At 33.2% G+C, this 17439-nt stretch overlaps 1 protein-coding gene across 1 annotated transcript in view; it reads left to right on the forward strand.

The window, feature by feature from the left end:
* Il1rapl2 (interleukin 1 receptor accessory protein like 2) overlaps window positions 1-17439 on the forward strand; it is a 1287414-nt gene that overhangs the window by 630786 nt on the left and 639189 nt on the right. Inside the window, exon 3 of the mRNA XM_063246234.1 lies at window positions 5538-5811. Coding sequence (XP_063102304.1) covers window positions 5538-5811 — 274 coding nt within the window. The remainder of the gene's footprint in view (window positions 1-5537; window positions 5812-17439) is intronic.

Here is a 17439-nt window from a genome sequence, read left to right on the forward strand (position 1 = left end):
TACATTGGTTTGATGGATATTCTCACAATAGTTATTATTTGGGAATAAAATCACTCAGCTAGGAAGATTTACTCTACTGAACGGACATGAATTCTATGGAATACATGTTACAATTTGCACAGCACTGAACAAATTTTCATTTTCACTAGATTCTGAGCTGAGATGAGGGAAAGTATCTAAGGAAGAATGTGGAACACACAGTGATTATCAACATAGGTTCTGCAGTCCATTTTATCTCAGTTTGATCAATGTGTAATGGGTTCCTGAGAGATAGATTCTAGAGTCTTGTGCACAACAAAGAATGCAAGTTAAAAAACACAATGATAAAAGAAAAAGCGTTATATTTATCAAAGTTAGCAAGGGAAGGTACACTCATCAAACAGGTTCTGACTGCAGAAACAAAAAGGTGGCATGCACAGGGAGAAAAGAGATGCCTAGGTAGTGTAGATGAAAGGAATGAAGCTAAGTCCAGCTTTTGGATTTAAATAATGTGTGCCTCACCTAGAGTGCCTCTCATTGGGTCTCTCTGGATATGATTGACAAAATGATTGCCAGAGTGCTTAGTTATCTCAGTGTAGTGTACTTGACTTTCTATTATAATTACATACAGGACATGTAACTGCTATGCATGAACCATTAATGAATTTTTTCCACTCATAAACTTTTATTTTAAAAAGCAAAACAGGAAAAGTGATAGAAATGATACAAAATCCAAAAAAATAGGAAATTAACACTAGTTAATATGTTGCGTATTGTTATTTTAGAAGTAGTTGTTCAGGTTACAAGATAGAGGCATAAAAGTGATCAAATAATCAAACAATGACGGCACAAACTGTTCTTTTTGATGAACTAACAGATTAGTGTCTTGCATACATTAGTGAATTTTGAGTGGGGAAAATTTCACTGTAAGTCAGGTCACAGGTATGTACTCTGGCCTGGAGCTTTAGAAATTTCCTAAGTCTTTGTCACCTTTATTTCTATTTTTCTTTGGACATTGGGAGGTAGGACTAACCCTGGGTTGTTCACCAAGTTCAGGTGAATGGAGGGAGAGTGGTTCCACAGCCCCAGTTTGCTATCTACTGTTAGCTGGGGCTTGAATTCAGCCTTTACAATTTGACAAACCATGATCTCATCAGTAAAATGAGCATAACAGGAGTCACTCTGATCTGGAATTGGTATGCTAATGAAATGAGAAAATGCGTCCAGAACACCTAGCAAAATGCTTAAGTGTTCTATGTTAAGGGCTGAGTGAATTCCTGCAGCTATTGCTGTGGTAGTGCCTTTCTGTGTTGAGTCATTCACGTGGTGTGTATATACTTGGTTTCTGGGTTTCGGGAAGATCTCTATTCTCCTCTAAACTTCTTGCTTCCTCTTTCATTCACAATGGTACATGCTCGTAGGTGTGCTGTGATTCCTCCCCAGCAGCCACCAATCAGGCAATCACAAATCCTTAGTTTAGAGATTAGGTGGGAAAACAAAATGCTACACCAAAAAACTTGGGCATCTCGCCCTCTAGCGGTAATGTAATGAATTTTCCCTAACAATTACTAGATTGATTTACAAATAGGAGTTAATGGTAAAAATTAAAAGGATAAATTTGGCATAGTTTTACTTAAAAAAAAAAAACCCTTCGGTTTAAAATAAATTTGTTAATAATTAATACATAATAAATTAGTATGGGATATAAGGCAGATGTGTTACAGTTACAACAAATATCAGAGTATCTTGTATTTGCATACTTTCTTATGTACTAATATTCCATTACACCTAATGAGGATTTTCCAATTTGGAGCAAAAATCCATAATTAACAATTCAATATACATCTGTATATCCTATCCCCTAGTAAAATAATTGTAATGTACATTAAAGTCTAATCTCATTGCACTCAATAATGTTTTTCTCCTAAAACAGCATTATAATCATTGCTTATAATAGCATCATCTCCTCTTCAAAGACTTATACATTTTTCATAGAAGTTTGTTTTTTCAACAGGTAGGTATGGCAGAATTTATTCTCCTGGTTATATTGAGGAGGAAGCAGGAAGCTTATTTACAAAGAAGTTAAATGAGTTTGCTGTCATCACCCAGGGTACTTTGCAAAGGACTGAAATAATTTTTACTCCTAGGAAATTCCTTGCAGCAAAATAAATTTGATGGAGCTTCCATTTGCAAGGCTACAGTCTAAGTATTTGTCAGTTGCATCGCAGGTCTGTCTGTTCAATTACTTGACAGATATATATGGAACATCAGCATGCAAAACACTCTGAAAGTATGAAATGTAAAGTTTTCATGACAGAAATGTGACATGCTTTTGTGTCTTCTGATTGTATTTGGCAAATTTCGTTTTATGTGGCCTTTTACCTCTTCTTGATTTTTTGATTCTCTGACATTTCAGTCCTGCCATTTTAAATTCATGATATTTGATTTCTTCATACTGACTTTGCACCTGACTTTCCAGTCCTCTTCCTGTAGTCTATATACTTTTTAGTTGCTTCGCTAGTGTCAAGTCAAAAATAAATGCACTATGTCTTTTTCTATACCACAGTTGAATTGCTAAAGAATAGCAACAAAAAAATACAAACAACTCATACTATCTTGTTAGAATCTAGTAATGTTTTAAGAATCTTTAGATATAATGTGATACTTTAGTTCATGGTAATGAAATTCTACTTGTGAAAGTTTACAGTGGGAAAACATTTCATGGTAAATGTGACTTCATTGATCCTTGGTATCATACTTTTGTTTATTTTATGAAAAAATTCCACCAGAGTTTTTGAGATGCTTATTATATCACCCTGTACTGTAAACACTGAGTAAAAATAAAGGGGATAACAGCTAGAAGTTATTTTCCCCATATTGAATTTCTACTCTCTGGCTATTAACGAACATAAAAGTAAGTACTTCCTCTTTGACACCTAAAGCAAGGGAAAAGAAGAATAAATCATAAATCTGTGAAATCCAATGCACATTACTCAGGTGGATTTGCTGTACATTCTTAAGGTCTGTATGATAAAGTTAATTGTAATTACATTTAAGTGCATCAAATTGTTCTTAAGGATGACTCTTTTGACTCAGAAGCAGATATTTCAATTATAGTAAATACTAACTATGGCCCTCACTCATGGGCCAAACTAGCTCATTAACATTGTAAAGGCATATTCTGGACAACAGATACCTTAGAGAAGGTAACTAAAGGAATTTAGGAAACAAATGGAAAAAATATTTCCAATGGTTTTTATATAAAGTAGGTAGTAATAGAGTTTGAAACTATATTGTCCAGTCAAACTTGTTAATTCAAAAGTAGTTACTAAGCATCTTAGGTTCCAGAAAAAATATAAAATGTGATTTATGGGTCTCTTTTCATTACTTCCACATTTTCTTTTTTTCCATAAATTAGCTTTGAAAATGAAGCTATTAAAAATGTATTTTTTTTTCTTAAAACAGTTTGGCAATACATCTTAGTTGTTTTATTACATGGGAACAGTATCACAGAAAATCCATAAAGTAGAATAATAAAAATTATTTTAAAATGAATAAAACTAAAAATACTAAAATTAAATTCAATCAAGAAATGCATTGCCTGGACAAATTTATTCCTCTCTATTCTCAATAGTTATGAGTGACAAACCACAAGTAAACCACCCAATGTCAAAGCATGAATAAAATTGATCCCTGTGGGCCAGTGGGCAGCCTATATTTAGCACAACGTAGTTTACCTTTTTCAGCAAAGAGCAGTAGTCATCAAAACCCACAGTGACTTTAAAGTGAGTCATTTATTTGTTTATTTACTATTCATTCTTTAATGAATACTTTACATTCCATATGATAAATTGAATTAGCCTAGATACAAAAGTTTATATACAATAGAGCGGTTAATATTCAAGTCATAAAATGGCCTCAGAAACCATGGCATTCAAAACCATTATTGGGCCAATGATGCCTTTGAAGATCTAATAAAGAGCTGTAAAAAAAAGCCCCCCCCCCAAAAAAAAATGTGCCTATGTAAAAGGCATATCATTTGGCCAACAACCAGAAACTTATATAGGTACCCTTTCCTAGTGTCCTAGAACACCAATTCCGTAACCCTTTGTTTATTTATCTATCTTTTTGACTTTTTGAGACAAGATTTCACTATGTAGTTCAACCTAGCATTGAATTCACTTTATGTAGCCCAGGTTTTTCTCAAACTCTGCCTCAGTCACCAGAGTGCTGAGATTACAGGCATGTGCCACCATGCCCAGCCAATAACTCTTCATTTAGAAAATGTGAAATCCTGATATGTGATAGTTATTATACTTGAACACTGCATTTACCAATGAACTTTCTATGAACTGATGATAAACATTACATATGCTCAGTTACAGAGTTCTCAGCATCTAAAAAAGGAAGCAGATCATCTCACAAAATCATAAGCAAAATATGATGAAATGGCCATGTTTATACATTTTATAAATTGGTTATAACAAAAAAGTAGCAATGAATTGATGAAATTCATTGAAAATTAGAACTTGGGGTAGAATATTTATGCTAATCATGTTGAGTGTATTAAACTAGGCACAGCATCTTATTCTAATCATTTTGAAGCAGAGAGAATGTACTGTATGTGTCTTTCTTTAATAGTAGATTTACCTAATACTATTTGATTAAAGTTGACATTAATATTTCCCCATGAACATATCAAGTAAGCAGCAAGGGAGGCTTAAGGGTATATAGAGAAATCAACCTGTGATTAAATATCTGCTATTAATAGGTCATATCATGGAAAAATAGCACATACACAATAGCAAATAATCACTTTACATATGTTCTGCTTCCAATCTTAACATTACTTCTTCAAAGGCAAATATATAGCACAGCTATTCTTGTTGCAATTATAGGCATAGGGAGTATAGGATAGGCTAAGAATACAATCTCTGGAATCACAGATAGTTTTTCTACCATTTATTGAACATATGACCTTGGGTAAGGTAAATGACTTATCTGAATCTCAGTGTCCTCGCCTGAAAAATAAGAACATGAGGAATGTTAGTCTTGGCCCCATTCCTATACTGCACAGAGGTCTCTTGGAAATATTTGTTTGAATCAACTAAAACCAACTCATCGGTGCACTCTAGCATTCATACAATTTTGCATGATTCTGTAAAGGAAATACTGCATGACTACAGGAAGTAATTCACTTACCAGGCGACTGCTGGAATTGGGACTTGACTGTGGAGACTCGGGACAAACCCTATAAGACAGGCATGTGGAAAGCTCCTTGGCACATCTGGTCTACTCCCTGCTGAAGGCTATTTCAGAGAATTGGAAAGTGGTCTGAAAGACACAGAGACATATAAATGTCTCTATTTGCTAAATTCTTGAAAAGATACTAGTCTATGTCATGGAGTCACTGATATGTAAAACTCTTGACTTAGTATCTGGGTCACAAAAAGTCCACAGTACATGTTTGCAATGATTATTGCTTTTACTAGTGTTACCAGAAGTGCTTACTGCTTCTCATGCTTCACTTTTTCTATTTTTGTTTGTTTGTTTTTCAGTGGATGGCTGTATTGACTGGTCAGTGGATCTCAAAACATACATGGCTTTGGCAGGTGAACCAGTCCGAGTGAAATGTGCTCTTTTCTATAGTTATATTCGCACCAACTATAGCATGGCCCAGAGCACTGGGCTCAGACTTATGTGGTACAAAAACAAAGGTGATTTGGAAGAGCCCATCATCTTTTCAGAGGTCAGGATGAGCAAAGAAGACGATTCAATATGGTTTCATTCGGCTGAAGCTCAAGACAGTGGATTCTATACTTGTGTTTTAAGGTAAGTGTTGTGTGAAAATATTGTTCAAGCACTTGACTAGTAGTTTTTTGACCAAAACAGGAATGTACGGAGTGCCTCACAATAAAAATTAAAAAAAAAAAAACTGACATGTTTTTTACAGGTTATAGTGCGTATAGAACTTTAGTAAACTTAATGCTATTATCTATTGAACTACCCAGGAAATTCTTATCAAGGTGTTATAAATTAGGATTTCTGTTTATCATGCACCCATCAAATTTTAAAAAAAAATGTGCTTCAAGAATTTCCCAACTCCATTCCTGCCACTGGCTCTTACATTGACAATTACTAAACAGGCAAATTGGCTCAATGATCTTGATAATTAGTCATAGACATGACTTTAAGTATATTCAGACTAAAGTCTCATTTTTTGTTGATGGAGCATAGTTTTAAATTCTTCTGGGTACCTCTTCACAAAGAAGCTACTGGTAATATCCTTCATAGAATTTACAATGTGAATTTGCTTTCATTGTGTCTAATTATTCAACATAGAACTCCATAAACACAGTCATTCTTTATTTCTGGGTACTATACTGAGAAAATACCATAGACCTCCTAATTCTTGCTTGCAAGATGTTTTCAGTGAAAAGCAATCTGTTTTGTTAGTGAGAACACAATATGCCCTCTCTTCCCACTTTATCTCAGTGGTAGGACCTAGGATCTAGCGTCTCAAATGTTCAGGCAGAGACTGGATTAGGTATTGAAGTAGCAAGCTAAAATGACCTTTAAAGCACCTTTCAAGTCTATCGTTTTAAGAGTCTCAGATCTGACTCACCAGGGACCTGCACTCTACTATTTGATTTTAACTTCTTAGAAATACAAACCCTCCCTATTTTTGTCTCTTGTGGACTTTGAGGCCAAAGCTGTGTCACATCTTTATCAAAAGCACTTGAGACTCCCTGGTGAGGCTTCATTATTCTAAAGGCCAGGAGAACACGCTGATTTATAAATACAAAAACTTCTTGATGCCTTAAGAATCACATTTGGTAGGGGGAGGAGAACTAGGAGAGCAAATGCTGACTTTAGTTTCTGTTTGAGGTAGGCAAAATCACCAGGATCTTGGCAGAAGCAGCAATCATTTTCATTATACCCTCAGTGATAGGCAATGTGTTCTGCTTAGATAGCTCTTGGCAAAATTGAGACGTGAGTGTAATGAGTTTTAGCAACTGACACTGTGTTTTCCAGCATGCCTGATACTCGTAAACTTTTCCTGCTTGTCCCCTCTATATATCTACCTCTATTTGTTTTTTACTTGTTGTTTTTACAAATTTGAAGTTTATTTGCAAGGCATGAGTCTACTAGCATCCACAGGTGCTAGGCTTATAATGAATTACTGAACAAAGTATTATTTACTTTCCCTCCTCTATTTATATCTTCGGTCTTGCTACCTCCCCTTTTTTTGTTTTCCCTCTAACCTAGGCCACTGTAATACTCCTAGTTAATAAATTAGTATGTACAATTACATACATCATCCTTACTCTTAAGTTCATTTGCAGAGTACTTTTCTCCTCATAAATAGGATGGTTTCATAAATAGGATGGTTATATATTTATATGGAATTTTTTGCTTCATGTCTTTTTTATTGAATATTGGTTATATAGATCAATGGGTTTTATCTTGGCAAATTTTTACATGTACATAATATATCTAATCAAAACCTCCGTCTTCTCCTTTTCACTGCTCTCCACCCTACTTTCATTTTTTTTACAATATGAATAATATATTTGATCATATCCATGCCCCCACTACCTGCTCTTATAATCTATACTTCCTCCCTTCCACTTATTCTCTTATTCTTTTCCAATAATAATGTCCCTTCCTCTTCCCTGTTATTTTCCCAAATATTTTGGAGAACGTTTTGTTAGGCGTTTTTGTGAATCTGGCTTAATTTATCCAATGTGATGATCTCTAGGTTCATTTTCCTATAAATAGCAAAAATGTCATTCTTCTTAATGGTTGTATTTTTCTGTTATTAGAAAAAATATATATTGAATGTCTCTAAGTTAATAGAGAATTAATTCTATTTTAAATATACAGCATTCAGAGTTGCTTAATATAGTGCTACCACAATTTAATCAATTGTTTCCAGATTGTCTGTACTTAGTATACAGTAATAAATCCCTTATTTGATTTTTGATAAACATTTAATTTTTAACAAGTTTTTACAATTATAGAATTTTTGCAAAGGCAATATAGAGATTATATATCCTATATTATTTCATAAGTCTCATATGAGCATGGTATTTAAATCCATATTTCTGGAAGTTTCCACAATTTTTCTGCTTTGGGATCCAAGCTGTGATACTATGTAGTTGTTAAGTTTCATATAAGTTGTAGAAGTTCCCTTAATTGACATCTGTTTAATTTTTTTTTCTCATGGTTAGACTGGGATAATGTGTTTGTGGAAGAAAAACACAGAGGTAAAATATCATTTCTTATCACATCTTATCAAGGTACAGAGGATCAATATATATTATTACTGTTGATGTTGAACTTGGTCACCTGTCTTGAGATACCAGTGTGTTCTTCCTAGTATGAAATTGCTCTTTTTTTACTTCCCTTCAATACAATAATCTTTGATAAAAAGTCATCATTTACAGCCCATGCTTATGGAAGTGGTAATTAAGCTGTACCTTTGTAAGGGCAGAATATCTACATAAACTATTTATAGTTCTGCAGGAGAAATAGATCTCTTCCCTTATTTGATTATTTATTCATTTATATCATATAAACTCAAGTATCTTTACATTATACTTTAGGTTTTAATGCAATACTCATATTTTCTTGGTCAAATACTTTTCAAAATTTTTTTGCATTTTACTTTGAAGAAGCAAAACAAACAAATAAAGAAAAACACAGACATCTTCTTTGCTTCTTTTGCTTCTTTGCTTCTTGAAAAACAAGAAGCAAAAGTGACAAAATGCAACAACAAAAATACCAAAATAATAATGATATAAACTTTTAAATCAATATGATAATAATTTAACAATGGTTGCTATTTCGCATAGTTATCTTCAAAATAATTTTCCAGATTACCAGATATAGATTTACAAAATTGATCTAATCTTAAGATTAGTGTTCTGTTCCAAGAACAAATAGAATTAGTAGTATAATCATCTAAGCTATCATATATCTATCCATCTCTCTCTCTACATATATATTATATATATAGATGAATAGATGGATATCTATATATATATATATATATATATATGTTTTTTTTCTTTTTCCTTCCTTCTTTTCTCCTTTTCCCTTTGAACAATGCCTTACCCTTTCACAATGCTAATTAAAGATTTTGGATTTTATTTATTCTTTCAGTTTCTTACACTAGGAAGACAATACAGATTTTACACATGTGAGTCTGATTTATTTCACTTATGTGTATGGTTTCAAGTTGCATCCATTTATCTTTAAAAGCCTCAATATAATATTTCTTTACAGCTTAGTGGTACTCCATTGTGTACAAATACCACATCATTTTTATCCATTCCTCAGTTGATGGGCATTTGGGTTGTTTCCACTACTTGGCTATTACAAATTGTGCTGCTATAATCATGGGTGCATATATATCATTGTTGTATGATGTTTTCAATTCTTCTGGGAAAATGCCCAGAAGTAGGATAGCCGGGTCAAATGGGACCTCTATGTTTGCCCACTAAAGTCTATTTCAGCTGACTCACTGTCCATATAACACATTGTGAGTTTTGGTGAGGGTGGGGTTTTTTAGTATTTATATGTATGATAGAAGGGTACTTCAGGCTTATCTTATGTATTTCCTGCCCAGACTAAGAATCAGCTTTTTAATTTTTTTTGCCTTTTTGAGACAGGGTCTCACTATGCAGTTCAGGCTGGCCTTGAGCTCACTTTGTAACCCAGGCTGGTCTTGAACTTGCAACTATCCTCATGCCTCAGTCTCCTTAGTGCTGGGATTACAGGTCTGTGTCACCACATGCAGCTATTTCATTTGAAGATCCTTGATGTCTTTTAGTAGATGATGCTATAAAAAATCAAGATTTAAGTGTAAGATGTACTCACTGCTACTAATGTTGCTGCTTCTAGGTCCTCTTAGATGACAAACTATTTGATTTTAAACAAAGACTTTCACTATTTCTTGCATAGGTTCACACATGGTAAAAGAATACTCTGGGATAGTGGTACTTCCCATTGTCTCTAAGACCTTTTTCCTATAGGCAGCCTTCTCTTTCTAGTTTCTATCAGATTAACCTTTTATATTTGTTATAGATGCCATCTGAGTCAGTGGTTCTCAATTTACATGTAGCTCAATAGAAGCGAAAGGGATGGATTCTGTTAAGCAGAGGCTTAGATTCAAGCAGAACTGATAATTACTTTTATTTATGCAGCAAATCTTAGGGAACAACTGAAACTTGTATCAGGTGGGGAAACTTTATTTTTATACCTTATGTATGTCTTTGCAAAGAAAACAAAGTTTGAGTACAACTGTTTCAAACGAACCAATCCATCTTGTCAACTCAGAGACACAGAAATTTATTCTTGTCTGCCTAATTGAAATATGACTATAAACAATGAGCAGTTCTTTTAATCTAGTTATAGACATTGCCATCAAACAGGCACCAAGATAGAAGTTCAGTGCATATAGTTGATTTTATACAAATGTCCTGAATGGCATTTCTAGTTTAAAAGGGCCTTTAAATTGATAAGATCAATATTAACCTAAAATCCTAAAATTTTTATCATCTTAAGACCATCATGAATGATTTTTCTGTGCTTTATTGACCTCATTAGAAATCATTTTATTGGTTTCATTGTTTTAAAAATACAGATATGAAATACTTTGTAATATTCTCCATCAATTTGAAGCATACAAGGCGTTTTCTTTTTTGACCTTTCAGTAACTAATTATACCCTTTGAAGAAAGTTTTGGCCAGTCTCAATAGCAATTAGTTGAATTTCTTAGCATTTTAATGGGCTAGTAACAGAAGAATAGTTGAAGCCTGAGTTGTATTTTTGAGAAGTAATACAAATCCAAAAAATACAATCTCCTTTGTAGAGGCACTTACTTGGATGAAATTGATGAGAGAAATCTTATTTGACAAAAATCCAACACATTGCTCTCTCAGAAATTTGAAACAAGGGCTGACTTTGAGCTTTGGATTAAGATAGTTCTAATCCTATAATCTTGAACTAAATTTCTTGATATTAAAAATATAATTAAATGTAATAAAGCATCTATACAAACCTTTGTATTTAGGAAAAGCCATAGCCACATTAAATAACTAGTGACAGGTTCAAATATATTATGATTAGTTGTCTCTGCAATGAGGTAAAGAAAACAATGCCTTTTTCAAATACAGATATAATCTAATATTTTTAATTTTATAATAATTGAAATGCCTGGGGTGATGCTTGTAAGTTGTCTGTAGTGGCTTGCTTTATTGCTAGTATTTAGGTCCCTTAGGTAATGACTGTTTCTATGAGATATCTTCTAGGTGTAACTGGTTTTTGCGTTTTGAGTCTGTTGGAAGATCTTACCTGTTCAGTTTGTTGGAGATGAAAATCTATTGCTTGTTTTGACTAGTGCCTAGTTCACTGGCACTGTGCCACAGTATTTTCTGTGGCACATTAATTTCTATCATGCAATACCAAGACCAACAGCTGTTTAGAACAGTTATGTCACTTTTGGCTATAGTTGTAGTAATAGCATCAAACATAATTTAGAAATCCGAGCTAACCCTTAATTTGCCATTTTTAACCATACGAACTATATTTGTGATTATATAACAAAATACAAAACAGATTAGAAAACTATATGCAATATATAAGTCTTTAATGTGTAAATTTTGCCCTTGGAGGTTAAAATTTAAAATGGATTAAGGAAACAAATCGAGACGTGAAAGAAGAGGAAGAGGTTAAAAGCAAGGTTGGAAGACAAAGGAAGATCATGCCAACTTTGAGAAACTGATACAGAAGACTGAAGGAACGAGAGATGGAAGCGATGAAAATAAGAAAACAGAACCATACCAACAAAGAGGCTAGGAATTATGTTCACACTCATATAAAAACAAGGAGAAGGAGAAAATTCAAAGGAAAAAAAAGACAAAGAAAATCAAACAGTCCACTTCCAGGATTCATTCTGGTTTCAATAGTAGACAACCTGTGGAGACAGAGTACCAAATCATGCCAATCTATCCCAGCAAACCAGCAGTAGCTTTTTGGCAGGATAGTAGATACTCTCAGCAGGCCTGCCCCAAGATCAGAGTTATTGGTATTTCACTACACAAGTAATTTCCGCAGGTCTGAGCCCAGCTGGTAATCTGCTACATGGAGCCAGCAGCAGTTCTGGGTTCTGAACTCAGCCAGCCCATCTCCAAGATGACTCCCAGCCAATTTCTCTCTCTTGCAGGAGGACTAAGTCCTCTGCACTCACCATCAGCCAGAGCAGTCCTCCACATCCACTGCCATGTCTCTTTGCAGAGGCCTCTCTGGTCACCAGCCATCACTATCACCCTCACCATGCAACTTCAGGTTCTAACCACTCCTCTTGTTCAGTGAGTCCTGTCTCAGACAGAAGGCACTGCCAGCTTCTACTTTCTTCTTCACTGAAGATTTTCTCTTCACTATCTCTGTGTGCTTCATTTCACACTTCAGATTCTTCTGGGGTCCAATGGACCCACTTCCCTCCTTGTTGTCTTCCTCATGATATATTCCAGCATCTGGACAGTGACTCATCAGGAGGTTGTTTTCTCTGCTCTGCTATCTTGTTCTCCTCATAATAATTTAAATAAATGAGAGTTCCAAAATCTGAATGCCTTACAAATGTCAAAGAGTTCTTTAGTGTATTTATCAATTCAGGAGGTATGACATTTAGTTTGATTATTCAAATATGAATTATGTCATGTTTTAATGATTATTATTGTAGTAAAATAAGGTGGCCAGAAAAGTTTGGGAGTAAGAGTGGGGTTGGGAATAAATATATTTGAAATGAAAATGTAGCACATTGCTAAGTTTTAAATATGTATAATGCATACACATTTATTATAATGTCTTTTTTAATTTTTTAATGTTTAAAATATTCCATAATAAAAAAGAAGTAAAAATGTACAGTAATACCAACTTTTTGCTGTCAAGTGATCCTTCTCTATGAATGTCTATGCGACATGTATGAATGTTTTTATATTTCAGCCAACAAACTTTCATTTAATATGTACCATAGGAGTTATTTTATGCTATATTTCAATGAAACCTGTGTCTTTAGAGAAGTAATTGTTCTAATCTTCAAATACTACTTAATAACTTTCCACCCTACTATATTACTCCCCACTATGATTGCCAAGTGATTTTCAAGAATATTGAACATTTCCTATAATTCAGTTCCAACTTAACTATTGATCCTTGAAAAATTAAGTGTCAACATGTCAGTTGCCTGGGAAGTTATTTCCAGGAAATCAGAGAGTTCCTTGTCAGAAAAATGAAAGCCTGCATCATCTAGAATTAATTGACCCCAGAAAATATCAAGACTACAGAACAGGGTCTTCAGACAGTAGCAGCATCTACTTTAGTCTCTGTATATTAAACTGAAATACAATTAGTTGTGTTTTCTATCTACTTTCTCTTGTTAACAGCTGGTCCTGATTCCATTATTTTTGTAGCAACTATATCAGCACATATCTAACCTGACTAAAATTATTTTTGACTTTTAATACTTGATAATATACTTTTTATAAAAGTATACCTAGCTTAAAATATCAAATAAGGGGTAATTCACTTTTTAATTTCATAATAGTAGGATAGACATACTGCAATTTTAGAGATTTAATTACATTTCTGTATATTGACAGTATAGTACTCAGAAATACAAGCATTTGATTGTACATTACTAATGTAATTTCAACTCCATTAAGTTTATTAGAAAACAGATGTTTACAGTTTAGTTAGTTAGAAATATTATTTGCTTTATAAATATTATTGGTTTGTATTTTATAATTATAATACAATAATAGTTTTCAAATCATCATTCATGATTAGAACTAGTATATATATATATATATATATATATATATATATATATATATACTTTTATTCCTGTGTAATTATATAAACTTCAGTGACTGTATGTTTTATGTTTGTTTGGTAAGAATTAAGGTTTTAACTTATTTTGTGGGTAGCCAAAGCAAAATCTTTTTAGAATGAGTAGGACATATCATCTAAAAACATTTTGAAGTCCGGAATATTGTAGCAATCCCCTCCATAACTTTGCTTCATGCATTCTAATCACTTTCCACCACCTCTTGTATTTTCTACCTTGTTCTTTTACTTTACCATATTGAATACTGCATAGATCTCACCCATACTTCTAGCTCATTATCGCCCAATTTCATTGTCCCATGCATACTCCCACCTAGTATAGTTAAATCTAATGGTCAATCATTATAATCACTTCTATATCCTTATTCTCTTGGCCCTTTCTCTCTTCATTTCACTTTCTTGTGAAAATCACACTACTTAAGTCCATCTATTCTATGCCTCTATTCTTGCATCTGAAATCAGATAAACATCAATACAATCACTGTGGGAAAACACAAAACTTCACTGTCACAAATAGACCAACTAGATTTAAAAAATCAATGAAGAAATATCAGAGAAGAATCATTCAAACAAATGAAATTAATAGATATATACAGATAGCTCTACCCAGCAACATGAAAATACATACTGTTCTCAGCAGTATATTGAACTTTCTCCAAAATATACCACATGAAAGCCCATAAGCATGCTTAAATAAATGCAAAAGAACTGAAATTATCCTATGTGTATTATCAGATAACATTGAAATTAAATGATAAGTCAATGACAAAAGAAAAAAACTAACTATACAAAAACATGGAAATTAAACATTGGACTCTTTAGGGGCTCTGAATAAATCAAGAAAAATTACAGTTTGTATATAGACAAGATGTTATAGCTGTGAATGTCCACATTAAAAAAACAGAGCAAGCCCACATAAATAATGTAATAATGTACCAACAATAATTCAAACTCAAAGCAAAAACATCACAGTGAACCCTGATGAAATCCAAAATATTATTAGTACCTACTTTCAGAATCTGTACTCCAGTAAATGAAAGATTTCAGAAAACAAGAGAGATTCCTAGATATTTAGGAATTAACAAAAGTTATCAAAGAACATATAAAATCCTTGAATAATCCAATAATTCACAGTGAAATTGAAATAGTGAAGAAAACCTACTAACAAAGAAAATTACAGAATCCAATGAATTCACTGCTTATTTTTGTAAGAATTTCTTGGAAGACATAATGCCAGTATTCACAAAGTACTTTAATAATTTTGAAATGGAAGAAATACTTCCAAAATTGTTTTTGGAAGCTACCATTACCCTGATTCCAAACCCAGACAAGAACCTAATCAAAAAAATCCATGCAGGACCATCTCATTAATGAACATAGAGACAAAAGTCCTCAGCAATTAACTGGCAAGCATAATGCAACAAATGGTCAAAAAGATCATATATCATCACCAAGCACCTTTCATCCTGGAGGTGGTTCAACATCTTCAAATTAATAAATATAATATATCTCAAAGAGAAGAAAAAAATCACAGTCATTTCAATAAATGCAAAAAATCCTTTGACAAGTCCAAAATCCAATCATGATAAAAACCCTGAAAAATATAGGGACAGAAAGACTTTATCTAAATCTTGTAGAATCCATTCATGACAAGCTTCTGCCAACGTCAAATTAAATGGGTAAAAGTTGAAAGATTTATCTCTAAATTCAGGAACAAGATAAGGATTTCCATTATTACCACTCTTGTTCAATTAGCATCTGATTCATTAAATGGAAAAATCAATGAGAAAAAGAAATAAAAGTAATATGAATAGGAAGGAAGGAGTGAAATTATCATTATTTGCAGATGACACAATCCTCTCTACAGAAAACCCAAAAAATTTCTACAATGAATTCCTAGTATTAATAGCCAAATCTAGCAGTATAGCAAGATGCAAAATCAATAGCATTTTTGTTCATAAATAATGAATTCACTGAGAAAGAAGTTAGGTAAGCAATACCGTTTACAATAACATCAAGAAAAATTAAATATATGTGGATTAACCAGAGAAGTAAAAAACCTCTACCCTGAAACAACAGAGTGAAGACACTACACTACTATGAAAAAGAAGTTCACAGAAAACCTCTGAAAATTGCAACTATCCTCAGTTCCTTGATAAGCAAAACCAATATTGTCAAAATTGCCATACTTCAAAAAATGATATATAGATTTAACACAATCTCAATAAAAATGTCACTACCATTTTTCATAAAACTAGGAAAAGAATTCTAAAATTTATCTGTAAGCACAAGAGACATAGAAGAGCTAAAGCAATCCTGAGCAACCAGAGCAAGGTAGGAACCATCACAATCCTGGACTTTAAATTACATGACAAAGCTAGAGTAAGTAGAAATAGCATGCTATTGGCAAAATCAAAGCAAAACAGACATACAGTTGAATGGAACAGAACAGGGGATGCAGGAAAAAACCGAGGCACATTCAGCTACTGGATCTTTGACAAAGGGGCCAAAAACTTAATCTGGAAGAAAAATAACCTCTTTAGCAACTAGTGCTTTGAAAGTGGTTATCCACATGCAGAAGACTGAATATATACCCATATCTCTTAGCATATATTAGATTAAAATTAAAGTGTGTCAAAGATCTAAATGTTATAAAAGAAAAAATGTGGTGGAAAATAAAATACATAAAACCCTTGAAGATGTAGGTTTAGTGAGTCACTTTCTGAACAGAACCCAATTGTACAAGAAATAACATTAATAATAAACAGATGAAATTTTAGCAAATTAACTACTATAAGCACACTAAATCAAGGAAACAACAGAGTAAAGACACAACCTTCAGAATGGGGAAAAATTTTGTCTTCAGAGGATGAGAGTCTAGAATGTAGAAAGACCTAAAAAATAGAATCTGATTCTTCCAAAATAAAAATTCCAATAAAAATTAGGCACTAAAATAAATACATTTATCAGAAGAAGTATAAATGTCTAATAAATTATAAAAATATTCAATATCCCTGGCATGAGAAAAATGTAAATAAAAACAGCATGGAGATTCCATCTTACTCCAGAAAGAATGACCATCATGAGGATATCAAATAGTAATAAAGACTGGCAAGGCTTTGGACAAAAACAAAGCCTCGTATGTTATTGGTGGACATATAATAAAGTAGTTCAGTCACTATGGAAATTCCTTTGAAGATTCCTTAGAAAACTAGAAATAAATTCCATTCATCCCAGCATATTAGGGACTTGGCCAGTATCCCTGATTGCCTATGTCAAGGGCACAGCAAGAGCATAAAATAAGAAACAAAGACAAATTTAGTAATACATAATGAGTGACTAGGAAATCAATGCCTCCAGATTGACCAAGAGAGTGAAACCACACCGAGACAGCCACTATTTATTGGGTGTAAACATTGATAGGCGAAGTTAGAGGAAGATTCTGAATTGGGAGGGGACTCAGCGGACTATGATTCAACAGGCAAGCATAATTTTGGGATCACTCCAAATGACAGAGATGATCTTATACTAAGAAGGATTTTGCCC

Source organism: Cavia porcellus, unplaced genomic scaffold (genome assembly GCF_034190915.1).
Source record: "Cavia porcellus strain 051 isolate PalLab524CR breed Dunkin Hartley unplaced genomic scaffold, mCavPor4.1 scaffold_3, whole genome shotgun sequence".
NCBI classification, from domain to species: Eukaryota; Metazoa; Chordata; class Mammalia; order Rodentia; family Caviidae; genus Cavia; species Cavia porcellus.